The sequence below is a fragment of the Sturnira hondurensis genome, unplaced genomic scaffold (assembly GCF_014824575.4).
Source record: "Sturnira hondurensis isolate 20B ecotype Veracruz unplaced genomic scaffold, ASM1482457v3 Scaffold0010448, whole genome shotgun sequence".
NCBI lineage: Eukaryota > Metazoa > Chordata > Mammalia > Chiroptera > Phyllostomidae > Sturnira > Sturnira hondurensis.
In genome coordinates this window covers 7441930-7467947 of record NW_028083079.1, presented here as the reverse complement: position 1 = coordinate 7467947, position 26018 = coordinate 7441930, and the positions used below count along the sequence as shown (strand labels likewise).

The 26018-nt window shown below is 55.8% G+C and overlaps 1 protein-coding gene across 6 annotated transcripts; it reads left to right on the top strand.

Moving 5' to 3' along the window:
• The first annotated feature begins 336 nt into the window (after positions 1–336).
• On the top strand, positions 337–25593 carry LHX6 (LIM homeobox 6). Of its 6 annotated transcripts, none has more exons than XM_037059203.1 (10): positions 337–472; positions 2243–2314; positions 2701–2877; positions 3224–3345; positions 11782–12002; positions 15029–15129; positions 15364–15459; positions 15673–15847; positions 18932–19027; positions 23227–25593. In XM_037059203.1, the coding sequence occupies exons 1-10, from the start codon at positions 392–394 to the stop codon at positions 23304–23306; spliced, it is 1221 nt and encodes a 406-aa protein (XP_036915098.1). In that variant the 5' UTR covers positions 337–391; the 3' UTR covers positions 23307–25593. The 6 variants fall into 6 exon arrangements, with proteins under 6 accessions (XP_036915098.1, XP_036915097.1, XP_036915100.1 ...); XM_037059202.1 differs by having other exon boundaries at positions 338–472; positions 2695–2877; XM_037059205.1 differs by having other exon boundaries at positions 339–472; positions 2695–2877; positions 18932–19035.
• The last annotated feature ends 425 nt before the right edge of the window (positions 25594–26018 follow it).

Here is a 26018-nt window from a genome sequence, read left to right as displayed (position 1 = left end):
TGTCGGGTGTTAGTTGTGTTAGGTTCTGTCTTTGAGAGTTTTGTGTCTTTGTGTTTGGGGGCCGCGTCCCGTCTAAGTGTCGGGGCCTCCCCGCCTCCGCTTCTCTCTATCGGCAGAACCACAGCGAAGGTGAGAGGGGCCTTCGACCGGATGGCTCAGCACATCCTGAAGGGAAGGGAGATGTCCCAGACAATCCCTCCCAGGAGAACTCAGGGGAACACCTCCCCCACCCCCGAGAACCGCCTCCCTCTGCCGAGCCCGGTCCCATTCAGTGGGTAGGAGCTGGGCGCTCTCTGCCTGGTGCGGAGCAGCAGCATCTGCGCAGGTGTGCGAGGGTCCGCGGATGCCTGCGCTCCCGAAACCGATGTGAAGGGCCGTCCTCTGCCTGAGCATGTGCACAGACGCGCCAGGCGTGGGGCTGCATCCGCAGGGCATCATGTGCGACTTTGTGTGGAGTCCATCTCGGCTGATGGTGTGTGACCACGGGTGCCCCTTGGACTTGGGAGTGGAGTTGAGCCGGAGCGCTGGGCGCGCCCTCGGCGCAGGGCGGCGGGAGAGCTGTGTGGCCGAGTGTCGGTCGGTGCCTTTGTACGTCCGCGCGTTCGGTCTCCGCCAGCAGCTCTGAGTTTCTGTGTGTCTACATGACTGTGTGTGTGTGTCTCTGGGTCGCTGCTTCGCTGTGTGTGTCTCGCTCTCCCTTGGCGGGGAGAGGATTGGTCACGCATGACTCATCTTGAACCGAGCTGGGCTCCAGAGGCAGGGCGGCCGACGCTGCAGCTGGAGGGGGAGGAGGGGGAGGGGGAGGACTACGGGGAGGAGGAGGGGGAGGAGGAGGGGGCGGGGGCCTCTCCAAGTTTGTCGGGACCTTCTTCGGAGGCAGCGGCAGCGGCAGCCAAGGAGGCCCGGGCTGTGCGCTGGCCGGGGGCGGGGGCTGGGGCCGGGCCCGGAGCGGCGGAGCGGGCGCCTCCGCTCTCCTCCTGCTCCCGCTTCAGCCTCTGCTCCCACTGCGCCGGCCGTGGGCCCCCTCGGCGCGGGTCTCTGCGCTGCGCGCCCGCCGGGCCCGCCGCTCCCCGGCCCATGTACTGGAAGCATGAGAACGCCGCCCCGGCGTTGCCGGAGGGCGGCCCCGCCGCCGACCAGGTGAGCTAGCGGGCGCGCGGTGGAGCGGCCCCGGCCCGGGCGGCCGCTGTCGGAGGGGCTGCGGGGGAGCGCCTGCGAGCGTGCGAGCGTGAGTGTGCGAGCGCGCGCGAGCGCGAGGGGGAGGGGGCCGCGGAAAGCGGGAACACATTATGCAAATGTTGGAGGAATTTCTCAAAAAGCGATTTAGCAAAGACACAGGAGAATCAAGAGGAGGCGAGGCGGGCATTGTCCGTCTGAATAGGCGCTGATAGCGCGGATACTCCGGGGGCTGTGCGGGCGCAGCGCAGAGGATCCCGACGCGGGGCCGTCCGGGGCGGGCCGAGGGGCTGGAGGGTGTCTTTTCCGCCTCTCGTACACCTCCGTATAATCTTTTTGGTCCCGTTTCACCCCCGGTCTCGACCCCATTTTGCTCCGGCTCTCCCTCCGAGTGGCCCTCGAAAAGCGCCTGAATCCGTGTCAATACCGCCGAGTCAATTTAGCCGCGCGCGCGGGGCGGATGGCTTGATGCTCCCGCGCTTCGCTTTTTTATTTTCCTCCAACACCCGCCCCCATCTCCTTTTTCTTTTCTTTCTCTTTTCTCCTTTTTGCATTTTGTGTCGAGAGGAGGAGAAGAGAGCAAGGAAGGGGGGGTAGGTGGAGGGAGAAAAAATTCGATTTTTAATTACTACCATTAAAAAATCAAATTTGCAATTCTTTGGGCGGCCTGATGGATCTCACTGATTGACAGTTGGAATTGACACTCTGGCTACCTCTTATCTTGGGCATTCACGACAATTTCTAATTGCAGGTAGTTTGTGTGTGTGCGCGTGTTTTTTTTCCCCCTCAGAGGCTTGTATTGCAAGGGAACTAAGCGATTACTTCAAGAGCCACGGGTTAAGTGCAGGGAGAGGGGGAGAGAGAGGGAAAAAATCCAATCCAAATTCAAATTGCTTCATTAGAGAGACACCGCTTTTGTGGGGAAGGGCTTTAAATGCCCACTACAAAGTTAGGACTCATTGTTCCGCGCCGGTTTATATAACAGGCGCGGGGAGGCGCTGGGCTTAAGCTGAGCGGAGCCAGCTCTGCAGCCGCCAGCGCCTGCGTTCCCTCCCCCCTCCCCCAGGTGATGGCCCAGCCAGGGTCCGGCTGCAAAGCGACCACCCGCTGCCTTGAAGGGACCGCTCCGCCGGCCATGGTGAGTTCGTTCGGCCCTGCCTTAGGTCCTCCGTCGGGCCCTAGGAACCTGGCCTGGCTTTCCGGCCCCGAACCGCTGCCCATGTGCTGGGAGACTCCCGGAGGGCGCCGCCCCTCTCTAAGCCAGGGTTTTCGGTGGAGAATATGGGCTTTGACCGCTCCCAACACCCAGGACGCTCGTCCTAATAGTTGGGGCCGTCCCTTCCTCTCCAATAGGCCCTTCCATTCCGGTCCTTTAGCACATGGCGCGGCGTCTTGGGGGGATTTCGTTGTCATTTGGTACGGTGGGGCTCCAGATTTGTCTTGGAGGCAGCTACGACGCTGGGCCCTGGCCTCAGCGCCGGACTCAGCGCTCGGCTCTCCCCGTCTCCCGCCCTGCAGGCTCAGGCCGACGCCGAGGCCCTGGCAGGCGCTCTGGACAAGGACGAGGGTCGGGCCTCCCCCTGTACGCCCAGCACGCCCTCTGTCTGCTCACCGCCCTCTGCTGCCTCTTCCGTGCCGTCCGCCGGCAAGAACATCTGCTCCAGCTGCGGCCTCGAGATCCTGGACCGGTATCTGCTCAAGGTGAAACGGGGACCGGGCGTTGCTTGTGTGCTGTCGGGTGTGGGTTGCAGCCCGGAAGGCTGGAGGAAAGAAACGCTGGCACTACGTCCCTTTAATTCCGATTCCTGGATGCCAGGCTTTAGGCTAACTGCAGCACGTCTCTGCACCTCCCCCCCACCCCAGTCCCATCTGCAAAATGGGAAGAGTTCATTTCTGCCTCCCTGAGCCTCAGTGTTACAGAAGAAAAGTGGGGAAAGTCGCATGCGCCGTCGGAGCGCCAGCGTCTCTGCAAATGGGACCAGGGAGGCCGGGGACCTGGCGTGAAAAGAGGCCCTCGCTGAGCGCCCCCACTCTGCCCCCTCCCCAGGTCAACAACCTCATCTGGCACGTGCGATGCCTCGAGTGCTCGGTGTGTCGCACGTCGCTGAGGCAGCAGAACAGCTGCTACATCAAGAACAAGGAAATCTTCTGCAAGATGGACTACTTCAGGTAGGCCTCCGCCGCCGGGCCAGCAGTGTCGCCACAGGCGGGCTCCGGTGCGCGTGGAAGCCGCCTTCTCAGAGCGTGGTGTCTGTCTCCCGGCTCCAGAGTCCCGAGTGCACTCCTCGCGCGCCGCAGGGGCCCGGCCGCACGGGTTCTCAGCGCCACAAATCGGCAGCTCCAGGCTGCGCACCGGTGCCAGCACCGGGTCTGGCCCGAGATCCTCCTCCTGTTCCTGAGACCCATCGATTTTTGCTGTGTGTCTGGCTCCGTCTCGGGTCCTGCCTGAGTCTCAGGCTCCAGTTCCGACCTCCAGCGCCTCGGCTGAGCTCTGACGCCCCCGACCCCTCGGATTGCAGCCTTGGTCTGGCTGCCTCTCCAGCTCCAGCTCTCCCAACTCCAGCCGCGCCAGCGTCTCTCCCGGGCTGGCCCCTGAGCTGTGCTCCAGACTTGCCCGGGCTCTGACCCCAGCCGGCTACGCTCTGGGTTTGGGGCCGGCCGGTCCCAGGCGCTAGATTCTCATCGATCTCAAGTCCGATCCCATATTCAGGCACCTCTTCCTAAGTCCCAACCTCGGTGTCCCGCTCCGCTTCAACTTACACCCCACGTCGACCTACTGCTTCTTGTGGAGTCTGGGGCCCTGGCTGGGTCCCAGGCGTCTGTTCCCGCCCTAGCTCCGTCGTTGTTTCGGCCTCTCCCCGGTCTGGGCTGACTTTGGGCGGCCGCTCAGTAAGGGGGGAGTCGAGCGCTGCAGCCGGGCGCTGAGAAGGCACGCTCTGGGCTGCGCTCTCCTTGCGGCAGGGCCGTGTCCCCGTGGCTCCTCCGAACAGCGGCAGGGATTTGTCCAGCCGCAGCGCCGCCGCGTCTCCGCTGCCCGCGCGCAGCTAGCTCCTAACCCAGGGGATCCGGTCTGACCCGGTCATGGGGCCCAGGTCACTGCTAAGTCCTGCGCGCAGCGGGCGTGCGCCTGACACCCGCCGGAAGCCCGAACCAGGCCGAAGGCCCTGCGGCCGGGTCTGCGGAGGCCTAAGAGAGAAAGGGGGCCGGTTCCTGGAAGAGATTGCCTGTTCCCCGGGACCTTCTTAAGAAATAGAGAAAACTACTCCCCTGTAAACCCCACCGCTGCCTCCACTGGCATCCCTTCTATCCTTGCCTAGGGAGAGTGTGCATGGCTTCAGACTTCTCGGGAGTCAGGGAATGTGGTGGAAGGCACCGCCAGCTCACCGCCCTCCCCCGCCCCACTGAGTCTTCCGGGACTTGGAAAAAGAGGACTTTGAATCTAGGGGGATGCTGGCACATTCTGAGCCGGGATACTCCGGGAAAGCATGCTCCAAGAATTGGACTCTTCTTCTGAATGTTGGTGTGCCAGTGTGTACAGGGGGGTGTGCGGGTGTGGGGGTCGCTTACTACGTGGCCTAGCGCTCAGCATGTAAGGAAAGTGTGTGTGTTGTTTGCATCTCTGCAGCGGGCACTGAGGGAACCCGTCGCTAAGAGGGGTTGGGAAAGTGCGGACAGCGCTGCGTTCCTTTGTGACTAGCATTTGTCTTTTAGTTCTCGTGTGAGAGTATGTGTCTGTGTGTGAATTCCAGTGCACGTGGAGGTCAGGATGAGATTACATCTGGACAGGGATCTGGAGGTACAAGGGTGAGATTCGGAAATCCTGTCGTTCCTCACCCTGCCCCTTCGCCTCTGAGGGGGCCTTTCTGCTTAAGGCCTTCACCCAGGCTCTGAGGGCTCAAGGGTGTGGTGTGAGTGTGGACATGTGGGTGTGGACTGCTGTGCTGTGCGTGTCCCGGCAGGGTTATCCTTGTGTGGTGCGTAGCCAGAGTGTGATGTCTCCCTACACTGCTCCATCTGACGATTGGCCGGCCAAGGCAGGAAATGGAGGTTAGAGTCCCTGTTTGGCCACCTCCTTGCTCTAGGCCCGACTGCAGTTTTTTTTTTTTTTTTTTTAAAGCCAGCTGCGGTTTGGGGGGCTCCTTGGCTTCAGCAGCCAGCCAAGGATGGGGCTGCAGCTGGAGAAACACAGCAGGAGGCTATCTCAGCCTGCTCCTGTAGAGGAAGGCTTGGCTGGACCCCAACCCTGACTCTCTTGGTGACCCCAGCCCTACCTTCCAGTTACCTGCCCACATTTCCTTGCTGCTTCTCCAGCCCCAGCTCATGCCCAGGCTGGATGGAGCCGCCTCACATGCTGTGCTTACTAGACCTTCAGGGATGAGTCAAAACCAGATCCGGACCCCACCATTCAGAGCCCCCACTGGCTCTGGAGTAGCGAGGACAGAATGTGCAGCTGGTTGGGGAGAGGCAGAGACGGCACTCCATCGGGACAACACGGCATCGCTGTGTGACCTTGGGCAAATCGCTGCATCTCTCTGCCCTCAGCGTCCTGCTTCCAAGGCGGTCTCTCTGAGCTTCCTAAATGGCAGGTGCTGTGGATGCCTTGATTACCCCATTGTCACCATGGGGGGGGGGGCTGGTGCGGGGAGATGCTGCTACAATCCCCTGATGTCACTTTCTCAGGCAGTCAGAGGAACAGGGCTTGCCTGGAGGGGTGGGACCGTGCCATTTCTGGGATACAGGTTTTGAGTGCTAGTCCTTTTGCAATGACAAGAGCCCCAAAAGCAAAACCGAGACATGTTTTGGTTAAGAAAATGGAGGGAATAAAAGCTCACATTCCCTGGGAGGAGGGAAGAATTGTGGCTCTTTTGATCCTTTCTCCCTGGCCGGGTCTTCGCGTAGGCATGACCCATCATTGGCAGCCCCACCTGCAACAAAAATAATGAAACCTACAAAAAGGGAAAGGAAAACCGGCGGAGTGCCAGGCAGCGGCTCTCCCTGCCCTGAGCAGCAACCCAGGCTCTGCGGGCTGTCGCAAGGGAGGTCTTCCTGGAGAAAGCGTGAGCGATGGCCTGGGAAGTAGAGTGCTCCTTTCAAGCAAGAGCTGGGCCTCAGGGAGGGACCGTGTTCTGAGATTCTCTAGCTCTCTGTTCCCTGAAGCCCTGGGTGAAGGGTCTGGTGGGATATGGCCTGGAGCCCTCTGCCCCTGAGAAGTCAAGGTCTTCATCAGGATGGAGAGAGCACTGGGGTTTTATCTGCCACTGAAGGGTTTCTTCTGGGGTCTGTCCCCCACTCACCCTTCCTTGCAGACGGTCCTTCAGTCTCCTTGGGCAGAGCCAGACATCAGAAGTTAGAAAGGTGCTCCAAAGTCACCAGGCAAAGCTGCAGAGTAGGGAGGGAGACTAGGGAAGTGCAGCACTGCTCCTGGCTCCTGTGCATTGTCAGGAGGGGCTGGGGTTCCCTTTGGCTGTTTGCCTCTGGGAACGGGTGGCTGAACCTCTCTGCCTCGGTTTCTCCAAATCTCCCTCCAAAACGGGACCCCAACAGCTCAACTCCCCTCACTCCTAGCAGAAAAAAGTTGCCACCAGGGAAACATGATATTGCTTTTCATTTCTTTTCTTTTTGTGAAGACCATTTTTCTTTCCATTTTCTTTGAAAAAGTGAAGTCCTGAGGAAATAAACAGTGTTCCCCTCAGGGGCATTCATACCAACCACCATCCAAGACAGCTTCCTCCCACTGACCTGCAGCTGCTGCCCCGACGTGGTAGTGGATGGACCTACCATGCTCTCCTGAGTCCCCTGGCCTCCTGAAGGGTCATGCCCTTGTGTAATCGGGGAAATGGATGTCCTGAGAGAGTGGCAGGTGAAGAGTCCAGGGCCTCTCAGTGGGGGGAGAGTGGCACAGGGGCTGGGTCTGGGCGAGGACGCACACTGGTGACCCCAGTAGGGAGCTCATCTCTAAGTCAGGAACTGTGTTAACTCTTTACATGCATTATCCCACTGAGTCCTCATGATACTCTCATCGTCCCCACCTCATAGGAGGGGAAACTGGGCCCTCAGAGGTGAGGTCACACAGGTGATAAGTGGCAGACCCTGGATAAGACCCAGGGCTGCCTGGCGCCACCACCCCTGTGTCTAAATATTCAACACACTGCTTTCTATAGGGGAGGGGGGATATCTCAGCAGCTCCTCTCCGGGAGGTAGGGTTGGTGGAATGACAAAGACCCTTCTTTGCTGGCCCTAAGATTCCTTACCCAGTTGGTTTGCCTTAACTCAGGGAGCACCCACTGGGTACTCCGATGTGAGACTCCCGTGTGGGCTCTGGGAGCAATGGGGCCCCAGTAGCCTCCTATAGGGGCCCTGAGTGGATCAATTTTGCCAGGACCAGGTCACCAAGGTCCCTGGGCCTCTTGCCTTCAGACCACGGGAGTGGGGAGTGAAGGATTAAGTGGGACTCGTGGACTTTGTGGAGTAAACTTCAGAGAGTTCCCTGGGCTGGGCCACTGGAGCTTCCCCCTGAAGTTTCTGTCCCCTGGCCCAGGTGCCTTAGGGCGAGCACCCCAGCCTTCTCCTGTCTTCTGCCTAGAACTCAAGCTGCAATGGGAGAACCCCCACCTCTCCTTCCGAGCAAGGCTTCCCAGGGAGGCTAAGAGCTGGGAAGCCACCCCCACCACAGCAGAGAGTGGCCCAGCAGCAGACAGCTGTTGGGGGACAGAGGCTGGGGGAGCAGAGAAAGGAGTTTGGGGGAGGGGCTTTGGGCCAGGATTTCTGAGGCTCAGGGTGCTTTAACCTCTTAATTGCTGGTTCTGTTTTTTTCTGGCTTCTCCTCCTAAGAGTTTGCCTAGAAGAGAAGGAACAGAGGGGATAGGCAGGGCTCCATCTACAATCCCCCTTGTTTTCCTCATAGAATCCAAGGTCATCGAGGGAGCATCCCGAACGTAAAGTAAATGAACTCTGGTTTGAGTTTCTGCACCCTGGCTTGTTAGCTTCGTAGTTAACATTGGCCTTCCCACTCTGAGCTTCGGTTTCCTCGTTCAGAAAAGGGGTAGCTTAGATGAGAAAATGGATCGTAGTGAAACTCGAATGGACTCTTTCGTCGAGGCTCATTCACTCAACAAATAATTACTGAGCCCCGCTGGGTATGCAGGGGTAGTAGGCCAGGGGAGTGAGCCTGACTTGGTCAGGGGCGCACAACTCCCTCTGCACAGCCACGACCACCCAGCTATCACTGCTCCCTACTGGGGGAGAGGGCAAGGAGCTGCCTGTTGCCCACCCTAACCCCTCTCAGCAGTTGCTATAATAGGCAGAGTCTGTCGCGCACCTCTCCATTCCCAAAGCGCGTTTGCCTGGAGGCGTGGGCCGGGACCCAGGGAGGGGCGCGCACTAGGCTGGGGCTGTAGCCGCGCCCCCTAATCCCTTTGGCGCTCGCCCCACAGCTCCCGAACACCCCGTTCCTGAAGTTTCGTTTTCTCCGCTGCCAATTTCGCTGCTTCCGGATCTGGCAGCTCGGGCCTTGCAGCCCGCCTGGAGAGGAGTTTGTCGGTTTGTCAGAGCCTAGACCCGAAAGCCAACTCGTTTCCCTGGTTTGTGCCCCTGATCCCTGCCCTGAGTGGAGGACCCACTCCATGAACGGCCCGCATCGCATCCAAAACTGCATGATGACCCCACCCCCACTTCCATCCGGGGATCCAGCTCCAGGATGATTTCGTTGACTGAGCCGAGCCAGAGCGAGCGCGCGGAGATCCTAGGGCTGGGGGTAGCTCCTGGGATTTGGGGTGGCATGGAGGTGTTGAGAAAGTTGCTGAGAAGTCACTCATGGCGCCCACCTGGGATCAAGGGGAGGGGGACATTGTGAGCAGCCGGTGTAGGCGCAGAACGCGCGCGCGGGCATCGCCGACTCGTGGAGCGGGGAAAGTCAGGGATGAGCGCGCGGGGGCGGAGGGGGGGGAGTCTTGGATGCGTCCCTGGCGGAGAACTAGGAATCCTGCACAACCGAACTCAAAGACCCGGGATGCCACACTGGCGCTGCGCACTGGCCACGGTACACGGAGACCACAGAGGGAAAGCGAAGTCGCTCTCGCCTGGCCTGTAAAGGCAGGACCTTCCCTTCCCTGGCTCTTCCCACCGACTGGGAATGCACTCCCTGCCTTCCTGAACTCGCTCGACCCCAGGGTCTACTGTGCTGGAGTTTCCAGGACCCGCGGCCTGGCTTGGGGACATGCTGGGGGTCACTCCAGGCCCATTTCTTGCTCACCACCAGGGATCCAGATCTTCTCATCTCCAGTCTGGCTGCTTCCACAGATTTGAGGTCCTTTTTGCACCTTCAAACTGACTTCAATCCCCGCTCCATTCTCTTTGTGGTCTTGAGCTAGTTAGTAGTCATCGGCCTGCTCTGAACCTCCTATTCCACGTGTGCAAAGTGGGTGCCAGAGTCCCCACCTCACACGCTTGGGGCGAAACTGAGGTTACAGTGAAAGCTTTGCACCACAGGACCCCGCACCTCAGCAAGGGCTCTGCACTGGCTGGCTGCCCCCTCCTCTGGGAGGCCAGAAAGGGCTCCCAATCCGGTCACCACCAGACCAACCCAACAACGAGAGTAGACGGGTTGGGCAAAGCAATTTCTTTTCCTCTCCACTGAGGGATTGTGAACAGAAATCACGGGCTGTGCCGGGCTCTCCCTTGGGGAAGCCGAGTTTCCGAGGTAGGATTTGGCTGGCAAGGAGGTGTAGCGGCACCTGAACTAACAATTTCTGGTCGGAGACGGTAGCGTTGGGGTTACATTGAGGACCTCCGGCTGGCGGAGGCCTCTCTGCTCCCACGTTCAGTTCAACCCAAGACCCTTTTATTCAATTGACAGTTGTTTGCGTTTGCCAAGGTAGATGGTGTTGTAACCAGAGTGCATTTTCTGGGCTGGTTTCCGAATGCTCCTCCAGGTGGGAGTGTCCTGGCCCTGGGGACACAGAGGCAAATCTTCTTGGTCCTCTCCCAGAAATGCCAGGGGTGGAAGGGAGACCCAGGGAACCAGATGTCGACAGCTCGGTGTGTTCAGTGCGTGCGGAGAGAGTGGTGCTAGGGGCTGTGGCCTCTTCCTGGAGGGTGAGCTCGAGGGAAGAGGCCACAGCCCAGACGAAGCCCTGGGGTGGGAAAATGCATCAGGGGAGCCTCGAAGAGCTGGCAATGACCTTCCATTGTGGCTGACTGGGACTCAGACTTGGGTTTGGGGTGTCGAGGATCTTGAGGAAGGTTAAGGAGGAGAAGATGAGCCTGAGAGAATGTGGTCTGTTGGGCTTTGTAAACTTCAAGGGTCTTGGACCAGATCCCAAGGGTAGAGTGCAGCCACCTAAAGATTTTAAGCAGGGCGGGACAGGATTCAGTATGCATGCTGGGAACTTGGCTGTGGCCGCTCGGTGGAGGATAGATTGGCCCTGGGAACAGGGGAGACCAGGGCTAAGACTTGCAGAGAGGGGTGCATGATGGGAGCCTGGCCCAGGAGGTGGCAGTGACAATGGAGAGGAGGTGATGGGTCTGGGAGAAACTCAGGAAAGGAACCACCAGTGCCTCATGGTTGGTTGGATGTGGGGTTGGTGGGGGAGGAGTGTATGATTTGGGAGCCGCTGGAGGGTGGCACCGGTCCCTGAAATGGAGCGCGCACCAGAGGACTCTGAGGCTCCGAGGGTTCAGACAGGCTCACATCCACTTAAAGAACAAACCTTCCCTGGTGCTCAAGGGTCAGGCCTCAGGGCGACTTCGCAGACGAGGCGACCTAGACTCTGCTGCTCTCCGAGAACTCCCCGTTTGGTGGAAGAGGCAGCTGCACCCCAACAAGCCGCATGTAGAGGAGGAGGGAGGAGGGAAAGAGGCAAAATCAAGGAAGCCTTAAGGGGGAAGAGGACACTTGGTCTGGGCTTTTTGGTCTTTTTAACATTTACTGTTAGAATGTCAAGGGCTTCAGTCCGGGACTAGCTGGTAACTTGATAAGACTGCAAAGCACTGTCCTCGCTGTTGTCGTCCAGTTTGGCTCAGGGCAAGGAAAATGAGAACTCGGGGGGTTAAACCGTTTGTTCAGAGTCGTCAAGCCAGTAATGCGTATCTGTCTCCGCTTCCGGGAAACACCGAGCTTCTCTGTCGCTGGGATGCAGGTTATTCATCTCGGGACCCTTTCTTTGCAAGCTGTGTGACCTTGTGTGAGGGACTTAACTCCCTTTTCCCTCATCTGAAAAAGGAAGATTACCAGAGATCTTCAATCTAAAATGCGTAGAATCTTGCTTGGGCACGTGGCAAATGCTCCAAGATTTGCCTTTTATTATTACTATTATTATACTTTCCTAACACTTATATTTTAGTGAACAGGTTAATGTTATATACAAAAGCAAATGACCACTGTAAAAAATGTGGAAAACTCAGAAAAATACCAAGAAGAAAATAAAACCCACCCACCAGGTGTGACCTCTCTCGGGGAGTGGGGGGTGCTGGATCCAGGCTAGGGAAAGTCCTTAGCAAGTGACAGCCCTGAGGCCAGAAGCCTGGGTACAGGCAGGCTACTGGGATTTGGAGGGAGGGAGGGGGCCCGTCTTGAGCCATCCCCTTCCCTGCCCCGGTGTCCCACAGCCGATTTGGGACCAAGTGCGCACGGTGTGGCCGACAGATCTACGCCAGCGACTGGGTGCGGCGGGCTCGCGGCAACGCCTACCATCTGGCCTGCTTTGCCTGCTTCTCCTGCAAGCGCCAGCTGTCCACGGGCGAGGAATTTGGCCTGGTTGAGGAGAAGGTGCTGTGCCGAATCCACTACGACACCATGATCGAGAATCTCAAGAGGGCCGCAGAGAACGGTACCCAACCCTCCCTGCCCAGCACCTGGCCACACCTCTGCCCTCAGCCTTCCCCCACCCTAGCACCCCAGGTTCCGCCCACACTCCTGTAGAGACTGGGGTTCACCTTGGGACTTGGAGGCTGCACACTGAGCCCAGACTTCTGGCTCCACCATTTGCTTGTGAGTCAGAAGTCACTGCCTGTCCCTGCAACTGTATATTCTCAACTGTAAAATGGGGCTTAGATAGGATCCCTTCTCAAAGAGAGATGAGCTCATCATGTGTTGTACAGCCAGGAGGCAGCCAATGAATGCTAGAGATGGTTCTCATAACGTGTCAGCCTACCACCTTTGGACTGCATTGGTTGGCCCGAGGGCTCATTCCCTATAGCTGCATTGGTTGGCCTGAGGGCTCATTCCCTATAGCTGCATTGGTTGGCCTGAGGGCTCATTCCCTATAGAGAAATGACCAGCCCTGTTCTCTTGACTCCCAAGCCAGTAGCTCTGAGCCAGAGGGGTGGGCCTTCATTGTGGACTATAAGGAGAAAGGCCTTTGAGCATGGAGACAGGAGCTCCAGTTTTGCTTCTGGCGTGCAGTTCTGACGTGTGAAGTTTCCTTTCTCTCTGGGCTTCAGTCTCTCCATCTGTAAGATGGATGGTGAACTAGAAAGATCCCTAAATCTCTTAGAGTTCTGACACTGTGATTCCCCAAGACACATGGGTCCAGGGCCAGGGGCCAGGTCTTCCAGGGATTTTGGTGACTGAGTTACAGGAGGGTTGGGGGCCAGAAAGGGGGAGCAGAAGCTGGGCTGTGGGCAGAGGCAGAGACCCTTTCCACACTCCCCTGTCTGGGTCTGTGGAAGCTGCTCACTTCTCTGTGACATGATTATTCTATGTAATCCTTGCAACAGCCCCAAGAAGTAGCTGGTGTGTCCCCCATTTTACAGGTGAGGGAACAGGCAGAGATTATCTGTAGCATGTGACTTGCCAGAGGTTACGTAACCAGCACACCTGCCTGACTCCAAAACCCAGGTTCTTAACCACCACACCACACCACCCCATTGCCAAGCTCCAAGGCCCTTTCTTCAGACGTCACCGAGCAGGGAAGGGTGTTGGGATGTGGCTACCTCTATGAGTTTCATTTCTCTATTGAAATAACAGGCACAGCAATCCTTGTCCTGCCTGTTCTCCTAAGACAAGTGTCCCCAACCTCTGGGCTGTGGACCGATACAGGTCCGGGCCTGTTAGGAACCTGGCCGCACAGCAGGAGGTGAGCTTGAATGTAATTCGTTTGAATTATCCTGAAACCAACACCACCCCCACCCTAGTTCGTGGAAAATTGTCTTCCACGAAATTGATCCCTGCTGCCAAAAATGTTGGGGACCGCTGTCCTAGAAGACATTAATACCACAAAATGTCTGTCCCATCCACTGTGCCTCTGGGGAGGGATATGGATCACCCTGCCTCAGTCTCCAGCTTGGAGACTAGTTAGGGGGTTCCAGAGTGTTCCTGGCCACAGTCATCACTTTCTCCTGGCAGGATTGGGAGTAAGTGGGCCCAGGTGGGGAGCAAGTGAGGCTGGGGTGCTATGTCCACCTGCAATGGTGGACAAGTTAGCAGTGGAGCTGGCATGGAGTCCAGGGAGGCAGAGGTTTCCCCACTCCATGGCCCATCAATGACCCCAGGCTCCTCCCATACCTGGACCCACCAGGACCACTTCTGGTCACAGCCTTGCAGGTTACACACTCCTGCTCTCCCAGCCAAGCCCTGCTCCAGACTCCTACCATGCAGGGGAGCTTGAAGGCTTGGGACCTTGGACCTTCTTTACTGACCAGCCCTCACTTTTGGATTCTGTTTTACTTTTTAAACTTAAACACAGACACATATCCACTGTAGAAAATTTAGAAAAGATGGGTAAGCAAAAAGAAAATAAAAATCACTCCAAATGCCACAACTGCTTATATTTTAGTGTATGTGTTCCCAGATTTTTTTCCTATGTATATATGTTGGAATGTTTGTTTTGTGCTTTCCGCAATGTAGTATTTTTCCTAATTTAAAAATACAATAAACTTTGGGGGTTGTTTTTGTTTTAAGATTTTATTTATTTATTTAGAGAGAGGGGAAGGGAGAGAAAGAGAGGGAGAGAAATTTCAGTGTGTGGTTGCCTCTCATATGGACCCCACTGGGAACCTGGCCTGCAAGCCAGGCATGTGCCCTGACTGGGAATCAAACTGGTGACCTTTTGGTTCCAGCCTGTGCTCAATCCACTGAGCTACACCACCCAAGGCTAAAAATACAGTAATTTTTCAACAGTGGTGTAATTCCTAGTGATTTTAATTTTCTTTTTTGTGCTTATCTGAATTTTCTGAGCTTTTGATAAGGAACATGTATTTATCACCTTTGTATTCAGAAAAATGAAATATTAAAAATAAAATGGGAGTATATTAGTGTGATTGTAAAAGTAATATAAGTGGAAAGAGAATAGCTAACAAAATTAAACCTTAGAGAAGGTGAAATATGTTTGTAAAAACCTCCAAAGTTAGAGAAATATCGAAAGTAGAATTCCATAATCGCAATCCTTTCACCTTCCAAACTTTGGGCTTCTATCTTTTACAAAAAAACTTTATCCTTTTTGCTTTCAGCAGTTTTTACAAAATTAGGATCACAGTTCTATAACCTGCTTGATTCCTATTCGTATCCCCGGAGTCAGCCAGCTGTCAGTATACTAGCGAAAGGTCTGGGCAGGGGCTTTCTTCTTTCTGAGCCTCAGTTTCCTCGGCTTTAAAGCGAGGATAATGCTGCCCATTCTCAGGGCTGTGAGACTTAAAGGGCACACCGAAAGAGAAGCGTCTGATGCTAAGCGGACGCTCAAAAATCAAAGGCCCCTTCCCCAAGGACTGAGCTCAAGGGACTAGGACCCTGGGGTCCCCGCCCCCAGCCAATTCCGCTCCTGACCCTTCCAGGGACCAGCTCCCCCCACCCCCGTCCTTTCCAGGCTGCCATTAGAAGAGGTGTGGACGCGAGATCAGCCACTTCTGTCACCCCCAGGGAACGGCCTCACGCTGGAGGGGGCAGTGCCCTCGGAGCAGGACAGTCAACCCAAGCCGGCCAAGCGCGCGCGGACGTCCTTCACAGCCGAGCAGTTGCAGGTACGGGGGGAGGCCGCTAGTGGCCAGGTGTAGGCGGGGAGTTGGTGTGGGAGGGGCTGAGAGGGCTTCCTGGCCCCGCCTCTCTCGGACCCGGTTGGGGGGGTGTGAAGAGGCTGGGCTATAGCTGCCTGGGGCGTGGCCTACAGGCTGGAGCCTCTGATTGGGCCTGGGTCCTGGCGACCTCCGTGCGCTAGTGCCTATTCGCCCCCACCCCTTCGCCCCCTTGCTCTATAGGTTATGCAGGCGCAGTTCGCGCAGGACAACAACCCCGACGCGCAGACGCTGCAGAAGCTTGCGGACATGACGGGCCTCAGCCGGAGGGTCATCCAGGTGGGGCCGGGGGAGGGCGGCGCCTTCTAATCTGGGGTGGTGGTTAGGGATCTGGGGGTGGGCCCTCAAGCGCTAAGAGGGGCAGTGGAGCCTCGGTCTTGGGCGCACGTGGCCGCTTTCTTAAGGAGTCGAGAGGCACTTCCGTCTGGGGTCCCCCGGTGGCGCGTCCGACCTTTTTCCGTGAGGCTGAGGCTGCCGAGGCTGTCGTTCCAGGTGTGGTTTCAAAACTGCCGGGCGCGTCATAAAAAACACACACCACAGCATCCTGTGCCACCCTCCGGGGCGCCGCCGTCCCGCCTCCCTTCATCCCTATCCGACGACATCCACTACTCCCCATTCAGCAGCCCTGAGCGGGCGCGCATGGTCACCCTGCACGGCTACATTGAGAGTAAGTGACCGCGACACCCAGGCCCCCTGGCCTGGGAGAGGAGCGCGTGTGGGCGGCAGAGGTGTGGGGAGGCTTTTCGGAGCCTCGTGGGTGAAGATGTGGGTTTCACAGTCACTCAGACCTAGGCGGTGGGAAGAGGGATTATGTTACCTGGTTCTGCTTCAGGAAAAGTAAGCCATTCAGCCCTTCAAAAAGTACTTTCCAAGCATTCACTCTGCCAGGGCACCAGGGACTAGGGAGAGGACAAGGTGGGTAAAGTCCTTGCTCTGGTGGAGTTTGCATTCTGGTGGGGGAGACAACAGGAACAATAGCCAGATAGACGAGCGAGTATTTTAATTGTGATGATTCCTATAGAAAAAGTACTGGATGGAGGGCAGAGATGCCACCTCTCAGCAGGCTGAGACCGGAATGATGGGTAGGATGAGTGAGACGCAAGGAGTGGGGAAATAGGTGTGCAGGGTGTCAACGGAACTGAATGTAGGCAGGTTTACCACCTGCCACAGGGAGCATGATGGCATTGGGTGCATTTGGGGTCGCAGAAAAAGGCCAGTGTGGTTGAAATACTCAGGGCTGTGAAGCCATGGGCAAATCACCTAACCTCCTTGAACCTCAGATTCCTTGTCTGTAAACTGGGACATTAGTAATGCTTCCCTCACAGGGCAGTACACATCCATGCACATTGGTAGTTACTTTTGGAGTGCCTTCCGTGTCCTAAGCACTAGGATACAATGTAGAGCACAATAGACCGGAGCCTGTGTGCTCCTGGGGCTCACATTCCAGAGTAGGACATGGACAGAGAGACAATAAACTAATACAGGGCAGGCACATCAGTGGGCACTGGGCACTGAGCACTGTGGGGAGACGGAGGGCAGCTATGGAGGAGTGAACTTGGCCCAGAAACCTGGAGGAGAGAGGGAGTAAGTAGCCTTGTGCATTTCTGAGGGATGAACATCAGTGAATCTGCTACTGAGCAGGTACTTATCACACATTTTCTTTCTCTTCAAGGGTGTTTCCACTGATTGCTCCCCCAAAGCTGGGCATGACCAGAAAAATAGATGTGGCTACATATACTCGCAAACTCAAATCCTCCCTTCTGTAGCTCTAGTAAAAGGAGGAGGCCAGAGAGACACTGCTGATTCCTAAGCCATTGCCACTGTGCCAGACACTAACCACGTTTCTAAACATCAGAGATCATGGTCCCATTCTACCAATGAGAAAACCAAGGGTCCACAGTGAGTTAGTGGGAGCTAGTATTCTTTAGTAATTGAGTGTGGGCTCCGGTGTCAGACCATCCAGTCTAAAATCCCATCCCTGCCACTTCCTGGCCATGTGTCATCGGGCAAGCGCCTTAGCTTCCCTCCCCCTAACTTAGGGGAGTTAGCAACCAACTCCCCCAGGAAACTGGAATACCAGTTTCCTCATCTGTAAAAATGAAGACAATAAGAATATCGATCTCAAAGCAGTGTGGTGAACATTAAATGAGATTGTTGACTTAAAGTCTTCAGGATTTTGAGACTTAGTAAGTGCTAAGTAAGTGCTAGGTAAGTGTGAGCTGCTCTGCGATGGTGGTGGTTCTGGTTGGCAGAGCTGAGAGTGCAGACCTGAGTATGGCCCTGGGCTGCCAGTGAAAACTCTCTCTCTGTGCTGTTGCATTTCTGAACCATCTGCTCAGTAGGAGGGACTTTTTTTCCCCACCCCTCCCATTCCCGCTTGTTTTTAAGCAATGACTTATTTGGCTGCTGAGAGCCCATAGGATATCTAGTTCATCTGTTAGAGGTGCCAAGCACCAGGGGCTAAGTACCAGGCATGTGGGCTACCAGGTAGCATCTGCTGTGGGGTTGGTAGTGGATCTAAGCGACTCCTTTGGGAGTGGGGCCATGGCCTCCAGAGTCATGTGAGGACTCTGCCCTCATACTTTGTTGACCAAGCCTAGGTACATCTTTGATGCCCAGAGAAGGGCCTGAAGGGCCCTTTTCTGTTCACCTTGAGGTGGAACCCAGGCTAGGGCAGGTGCTGTCAATCCTCTGGCTACATGACTGAGGCTCACCTGGGCAGCCTGCTTTGCAGTTAATTAAATTCACAGGATCCTGAGTTTCCTGGAGCCTCAGAGCTTGCAATCCGAAAAAAGCTTTGGAACCAGACCCCAGGAAAATGCACACGTGCACATACTTTCCATGTCCTCTTAGGCCATTCATGGACTCCGAGAACACTTCAGGTTAAGAATCCCCAATTTTGTACAACCGCTTTATTCCACAGATGACGGAACTGTGGCTCAGAAAGGAACAGTGACTTGTCCCGAGTTGCATATCAGTTGCAAGTCTCTGTACAAGGCTCTTTTTTTGTAACCAAAGTGGGTGAAGTGCAAGGAAGAGGAAGCCATGGACTTCTCTACTGTAGTGGTAAAGAGGCCGAAACGTGAGAGACTTGGGTCAGACATAAGGATAGATTCCACCCGCCCCTCCTGCTCCATTTTTAGATGTTAGAATAGGGTACCGAGATTTATTTAACAAAATATTTAAGAAGTATCCAATAGATGCCATGCCTCATTTTAGGTACTGGGAATTCACAAAGATCTAGAATCTAGGAAAAAGACAAAAATCCCTACCCTCCATTGGCACTTGCATTCTAGTTGGTGAAGACAAGGAGCATGGGGGTGGATGCTGGGGTTGGGTTGCGATTATAAATAGAGTGGTTGGGGAGAGCATCATGAAGAAGGTAACCTGAGTGCAGAGTTGTCTAGGAGGTATGAGGGGAAGCCTCGCTGATACCTGGGAGATAAGGAGGATCCAGGGAGGATCCTAATAGATGAGGTACAGCCTAGCCTGTAGGAGGTATTCAATACATACTCATTTATGAGTGTTTGGGTATCAGTCAGCCAGACAGCTATCATAGAGAACTTTATTGGTTATAGAGTCTTTCTCCTAGAGCATTGCAACCAGCCCTCTTAAAATTTTGCCCAGGGCCAGTCAGCTGGTAATAAGCAGGGGTGACCGTGGTCCCAGGGCTCCAGGCTGCTGAGTGCAGGGTAGGTGGGATCCTGTGTGGAGGGTGGATGTGGGCTCCAAGGCATCCTCTCATCCACAGGTCAGGTACAGTGCGGGCAGGTGCACTGCCGGCTGCCTTACACCGCACCCCCCGTCCACCTCAAAGCCGATATGGATGGGCCACTCTCCAACCGGGGTGAGAAGGTAAATGGAGCCAGGTTGGGTCTGGTGGGTCAGAGCCATCCTGCGGGCATGGGTTCTAGCAGCATTCCTCATCGCTGAGCAGGCACCACGCCTCTCTGCCCAGCACACTCGGGCCCCGCTGTGTCCCTGAGGCAGTCACTCGAGCAGGTGCCAGTGTGTTCTATGTGCTTCCTTGGCTGGCCTCTTTTTCAGATTTCTGAATTTACTTTGCTCAAACTCTGTGGTTCCAGAGAGGGCTCATATCACACACCACCCTGCCGCCCACCATCTCCCTGGTTCCTTCTACTCTCTCCTTTTTATTCCTGAATGTTAGGAGTGAATGCCCCGAGCCTGTGGGGCCTGGGGCTAGCAGGCCAGCAAGTGACCTTAGTCAACTGGCAAGGTCTCCTTTGTGCATTCCCGGCCTCTGGTTGTCTTCAGCATTAGGACTGCACATCCAGAAGGGTGCTTAGACATCACCTAGGCCAGTGGATTCGAAGTGTTGTTCTTAATCCCCGGAGACCCTCTTAAATCTTCTCCATAACCCATAATGTGAGGAAAGTGGGTGGAGCTGCTCTGGTGAAGCTGCAGAGGGAGTTTCCCCTCTCACCTCCCTCTCGTCTCCAAGACACCTCCCACTTAGCCTAAAAGCCACTGCTCTAAGACATCCCCTGTTTTAGAAAGGGGGAAATTGAGGCCCGGGTAGCTCAAGATCCCAAAGCTTGAACATTAACCTAGGCATTGACTCATTCATTCACTTACTCATTTATTCAGCTGACGTTTGCTCTGTGCTGACTGTGTCCAGGAGCCCCAAGCCAGTTGCCAGGAGTAGAGATGAGGAAAGCGTGGCCCTGCCCTTGAGGAGGCCACAGTTTGGAGGGGGAGACACACCCCAACAGTTATAACACTGTGATCAAACTGTCATGGGTGAGCCAAGGGAGCTAGGGGGTGGAGGGTGGGGGCACAGCTCCAGAGAGACACAGGAAAGAGTTCCTGGAGGAAGGCAACATCTGAGCCCAGACCTGATGGCTGAATCAGAATTCATGAGGGAAGGCATGAGAAGCTCTCTCGAGGACCACTGAGCAATTCAGTGCTGCTGGCACACAGGCTTGGGAGGAAGAGTAGTGAGGGGTGGGGGCCTCGGGCTGCCAGATGTGGGAGTGTGGACTTTATCTTGGGCAGTGGAGGTCCCTGGAGGTCTGTCAGAAACATCACTGTACTGGTCCTCAGGGAGGCAGGGAGCGTGGCGAGTCAGAGTGTTAGAGGGGGCGTGGGGGGCCAGGGCCTTCAAGCTGGAAGGACCCAGGGGCCTCGAGTCCAGCAGAGTGTGGTTGGTGTTGGTGTGATTTTCAGAGTCACCTGTGCAGTCTGTAAAGATGCAGATTCCCCAGCCTCAGTCCCTATAGAGCCAATGAAGAGGTCTGGGGTGGGGACTAGGGATCTGCTAGTGTAATACCCAGCCCATGTGATTCTGATGGGCAGCAGAGGTGAGGACCACACCTCTAGGACAGCCCCTCTTGCTCTGCCTCCTGATTGAGCACCTACTGTGTGCTGGGCTCGCTGCTGGGCACCTTGGGGGAAGGTGGTACAGAGGTACAGACAACCTAGTTGGACACATAGGTTTACAAGAGACTGGTAGTGCTCAAGGCGAATCCCGCAGCACCAGGAGGTGGGCGAGCATGTCCCAGAAACATCCCCTCGGACTGCCAGGCTCACAGTAAGAGCTGTTGTTTGCTGAGCAGCTCCACCATTCACAGCAGACACTTTACAAGTGTCGTCTGAAGCCTGCCAGCCGAGTCATGGCTCAGATAAGTGACCTGTCAGACTCCAGAGTCTGCCTAGATTGGCAACTGCGTCCTTGGATGTGGCACTTTACAGTTTACGCAGCGCTCTCTCTGGCCGCAGTCTCCCAGGGAGGATAGTTACGGTTGGCTCCGGTTCACACCTGCGGACACTGGGGCTCAGTCTAAGCAGTAGCTCGCCCAGGGCACGCAGAGGGCATGGGTAGCGCTGGCCCCCATCCTAGCACTGTCTGCCTCGGAGCCATCCCGGTCCTGCAGGGGCCAGCTGGCCCCACCCCTGTCCTCAGGGAGTATGTGGTTTAGAGCAGGAGGTGGGTAGCTGCGTCCAGGATGACAGTGCACTTGAGGTGAGAGATGAACAGGAGGACCTGGAAGAGGGAGTGAAGGTTCTAGGGGAGAAGCAGGGGAAGAGGATAAGGTCATTAGTGTGGCCAAGGCCCAGGGAGGTGGACAGGGGTTCCATAATGAAGGGCCTGGACTACCTGGTAAGGGGCTTGGGCATTATGTGGAGGGGGGTTAGCCTTGGAAGGATTTAGGGCCAGGCTCAGAGCTTGGAGATGAGCCCTGGCCTCCTGGTGATTCAGCTAAGCTTGTGGTTACGTCTGGTTCAGCCTGAAAGATGAGCCAGCCTGGGATCTGGCAGCTTTGGCTGTAGAAGGTTTCTGGCCCCTGGGTTTGGCTGCTGAGCCAGAGTTCTCTCTTTCTGGGCTGCATCCCTGACTTCACATCCAGCAGCCCTGCAGAAAAATGTCTCCCCCTCCTTCATGATCTTTCTCCCTCCCTGGGGATCTTTTCTGTCCACGTCTTGACAGACCTCTGGGGCCTGGTGAGCTACGTGTGGTCAGTCAGTACAGACCTGTATGGGCTCTCTCTCAAGGCACTCCAGGCCTGTGCCAGCCTAGGTATAAGGAGATGCAGTGTCCCCTGGGGTAGACCCCTAAGCCCACTCATTAAGCCCAGCGCTGGCCTGGCCAGAAGAACGGGCTCTGAGCACCAGGGTAGCACCCTCTTCCCCGACCACATCATCATTTGGCCACACACACCTGTGAGTTTGCAGAATCGCACTTCTTTCCGGTCATGGTCCCTGATCCCACAACTTCAGAGCTTAGGAGGTGCTTAGAAACCAGGGCCGAGCTGTCATCGATCAGATGCAGAGACCGAGGCTCACAGAGGGGCGGGTCTTACCAGAGAGCCCAAAGCGAGGCATCCGGAGGCCAGAGGAGGGCAGTGCCCGAGACTGGGTGAGTGGGTGAGGCCGTGCTGTGTGGGCGAGTCAGGCAGACCCGAGTCCCAGCTCTGCCTTCTCACTCTGAGACCTGGGAACATGGTTATTTTCTTTGAGCCTCAGTTCCTGCAGCTGCAAGAGGGGGATAATAATAGGCCCCACCACCCAAGCTTGTTGCTGAAAGCAAACGTGGTAGTGTGTGTAAAGAAGCCAGCACAGTGACCAGTTCAGTGCCCAGTTCACGGAAAGTAGCCATAGATGGTGGTTACTGGTATGCTTACCCCTACAGAGACTTGCTTCCCTCTGTCTCCTCTTCATGGTAACTGATCTGGGCCAGTGGCCTTCTGATCAGAAAATGGAACAGCCATATGGCCATACCCACTTGATGTCTGGGACCCCTTAAGACTTCCACATGACACTTTACTGTGACATCTCATTCACCAGATAGCCAGTAATCCTTGACCTGAACTTCAGGGAGCTGGCCGTGTCAGTGGCATGAGAGGTCAGCCAGGTGGTTGAGGCAGGAGAGGAGAGGGACAGGGACAGACAGTCCCCAATCACTCACTGTGCTCAGGCGTCGGGATGTCTAAGCCACCTGCCTCTTGCTTTGTGGAGACTACGTGCACATGAAGTGCTTGGCCCGTGGCTTGATGCTGTAAGCATGGTGACCGCTGGCATGGCGGCCTTGGAGAGGAAGAGGTGGTGTGTTACGTAATGAGAGCTTGCTCTAGAGCCAGGCCTGGGCTGCAGCCCTGGTCCACCTCTTCCTAGCTGTGTGTGTGTGACTGCGGGCTCTCTGGTTTTTACCTCTCTGAGCCCTCCCCTGTAATGTGGAGCTAATGGGGGGATGCCCTTGAGGGGTTGCGATGAAATAATGCAGGTCAGACTCTTCTGCAGTGCCGGGCAGGGTGCGGTGCCTAGCAGACATTTGCTGCTGCTCTCACTGAATCCTCCCCATTCTGAGAGAGAGGTCTTGTCATTCCCATTTTACAGATGAGGAAACAGGCTCAGAGAGGTGAAGTGAGTTGCCCAAAGTCCCACAGCAAGTAAGTGCCAGAGCCAGGATTTGCACCCAGATCTGGGCCCTGAGCCATCCACATTCTCCATGCCTTCAAGGACCCCTGGGGAGCTGCTGAGGCGGGGCAGGCCTGCAGCTCAGCCCCCTCCCATCCCCTCCCTCTGCAGGTCATCCTTTTTCAGTACTGACGCTCCCGGCACTCGCGCATCTGTCCATGGGCACCCCGCAGCTGCCCCTCAACCGCTGAAATGCAGTGTCCCAGCGAGCACTGCCAGGGATCCGCCCACCTCCGTGTCCACCCCTCATCTGCCATCCTGCCTGCCACCAGCTGGGCCCATGCGCCTGGCTGTCCCCTCTCCTGCTGAGAACCAGAACCCGCCAAGAGCACCGCAGAGTCTTCCTCTTGGAAGGGAGAACTCCCTGAAATTTGGAATCAGGGCGAAAACACCAGCCCAGCTTTTCCATGTAGACAGGACTCTTCTCCGACGAACCGAACTGTGCAGCGCCGATGGCCTTGTCATTTACAGGCTTCCTATCCTCCCACATGGGCCTTCATTCACTCCCCCCCTTGGAACCACCTCTGACTTCTGGAAGCCGACAAGCCCCAGTGTTATCCGCTCTGTTGCTTTTGTCTGGAAAACTCTCCAGTGTCTGTGGGATGTCCCCCAAGGAAAGCTGTGTTCTGAATTTATCATTTCCATCTGTCTGGCTATGTCAAGTTAATTCAGAGGGAGAAGAGACACTGACCAACCCTGAGAGGCCCAGCAGGGCAAGATGGAGGCCTGCCCAGGCCAGGGGGGGAGGGACAGGCAGGGGCTGGAGGGATGAAGACCCACATTGGTTTGGAGCTCAAGGAGAAGGATGTGGCACATTTGGCTGGGAGAGGAAATAGAAACCTCGGGGCGTCTGTGGGAGACCTCCCCCCCTCCTAGGTCTGCAGTACATACGTGCACAGATGATGTGGCAGAGATGGTGTTTGAACCACGCGATGGCATTTCCGAGTGCTTGGGCAGGTTGGAATTGGGGAGCCCTTGGGGGCCACCTGTTGACTCCTGGTAGGGGTGCCTAGGCCACATCTCTTTTGGGGGAACCTCTTGTGGGGGGCTGGGGAATAGAGCCCAGGGAGATGGCAGTCAGGATGTTAATTCTGGGTCCACGTCTGAGTGGAGAGAAGGTGCCCACTGCCTAGGTGAGCGTGCCAGGCCTGAGATTCCAGCTGGCACCTCTGGGCTCCCACTCCCTCTACTCCCGAGAACAGAGGCCAGACACATCTGTGCTCACACACGCCCTGTCCTGCTGCAGCTCTTCATCCCCAAACAAAAGGGCTTGGGCTACACGAGACCATGACGTATGTCTTCAGGGGACACCCATGTGTCCCAAGTTTACCCTGTGATTTTACAAGTACTTGGTGTCCTGATGCATTTCCCACTAGAGGCTGCTAGTCAGCGTGTTTCAGCCCAGGTCCTCCTCCGTGCTCTGGTTAACCCGATACGTGGCCTTTGGAAGGAGACTCTAGGATGGGGAAAGCAAGTCCATGGCACCTGTGTACCAACTGTCCCTGTTTTTACCTATGGTAGACATTGCTAATCAATCACAGCACTTTCTCCTACTGAGTCTGGATAAGGTTTCAGAATTCAGATGCTTGAAGTTGGCACTTAACGTGAAAGCCCGTGTGTCATTCTTGCTCTGGCACCTGGAGAAAGGCGAGGTATGGGTGCAGCTCAAGGAGGGATCCTGCTTCCTTTCCCTTCTGAAGATGGTTCCAGCTGACTCCAGGGCAGAGAGAAGGCACTACTTGGAATGTGGTCATCAGCACAGCTCCGTTCAGAACTCATCCCGTGAATAACATGTACTGGCCCTGTGCTGGGGGCTGAAGTTAACAGGAGTGGTTCAGGCCTGATCCCGGGCCTTGGGGAACTCTAATCTTTCCTCTGGTTTTTGCTCCTGAGGCCCCCAAAGCAACCATGTAGTCAGTGATCCGTAGAGCCCTACCCAGGGTCACCCAGTGCCCACTCTGCCTTGAGCCTCCCCCCAGGGTCTGTTCCTTGTGTGGATCATGTGGTCGTAGCATGTTGCAGTTCAGACATGTCTCCACTAGCCTGTTAGAGCAGCCTGGGAATGTACAGGCATCAAGACTATTTATTTAAATACCACACAAAAGGGGAACACACGCATACAGTCACACACACGGAAAAAAATTGTAAGCACTTTTTTGTAAAACCAATGTCTGTTTTGTTACATACCTTTCATGTTGTGCTTTGTAAATGTCTTATTTGTGTAATAAATAAAGTTAATGCAAGTAGAAGTGCTGGCACTTAAATCCAGAATGCGATGGGATTCCATTTCTTTTCTGTTTTCGGGTTAGGGGCGCGGGCCCCTGAAGCCCGGCGCTGTCCCCTTCATGTCCCCTTCATGTGAGTGCTGTTTCCCAGTTGGTAAACAGAACTTCGAAAAGGCGTGATGGTGGGTTTCTTCTCTAATCTGAGCTTTGTAGGGGATCTGGCTGCCATCCTCTGTCCGCTTCTGAACATGTGCTGCCTAGGTCTGGCCAAGGCTGCGAACAGGTGATCCCACCGACATGGTGCAGCATTTGAGCTGGATCTTATCAGAAGTTCACAGAATAGCTGCAGAAGAGGAGGTGTTGGGGGGACAGGGAGGGCGGCTCATAGAGGAGCCTGCTTGGAAGAGGGAGGAGAGTTTGACACACTGATATAATGGGGTTAAGGCTTGAACTTTGGCCCGAGTCTGGGTCTCATGCTGGCCTCCAGAACCACCACATAATGTGGGGAGTGGGAGGGAGCACCTTTCTGCTGGCTGCCAATTTTTTCTTTTTCTTTTCTTTCTTTTCTCTTCTTTGCTTCCTCCCTTCCTTCCTTCTTCCCCCCTTCCTCCCCTCCTTCCTCTTGTAGCAGTGGAACAGTTTGTTCAAGCGAACGCTCAGGAAGAGGGGAGAGGCGTG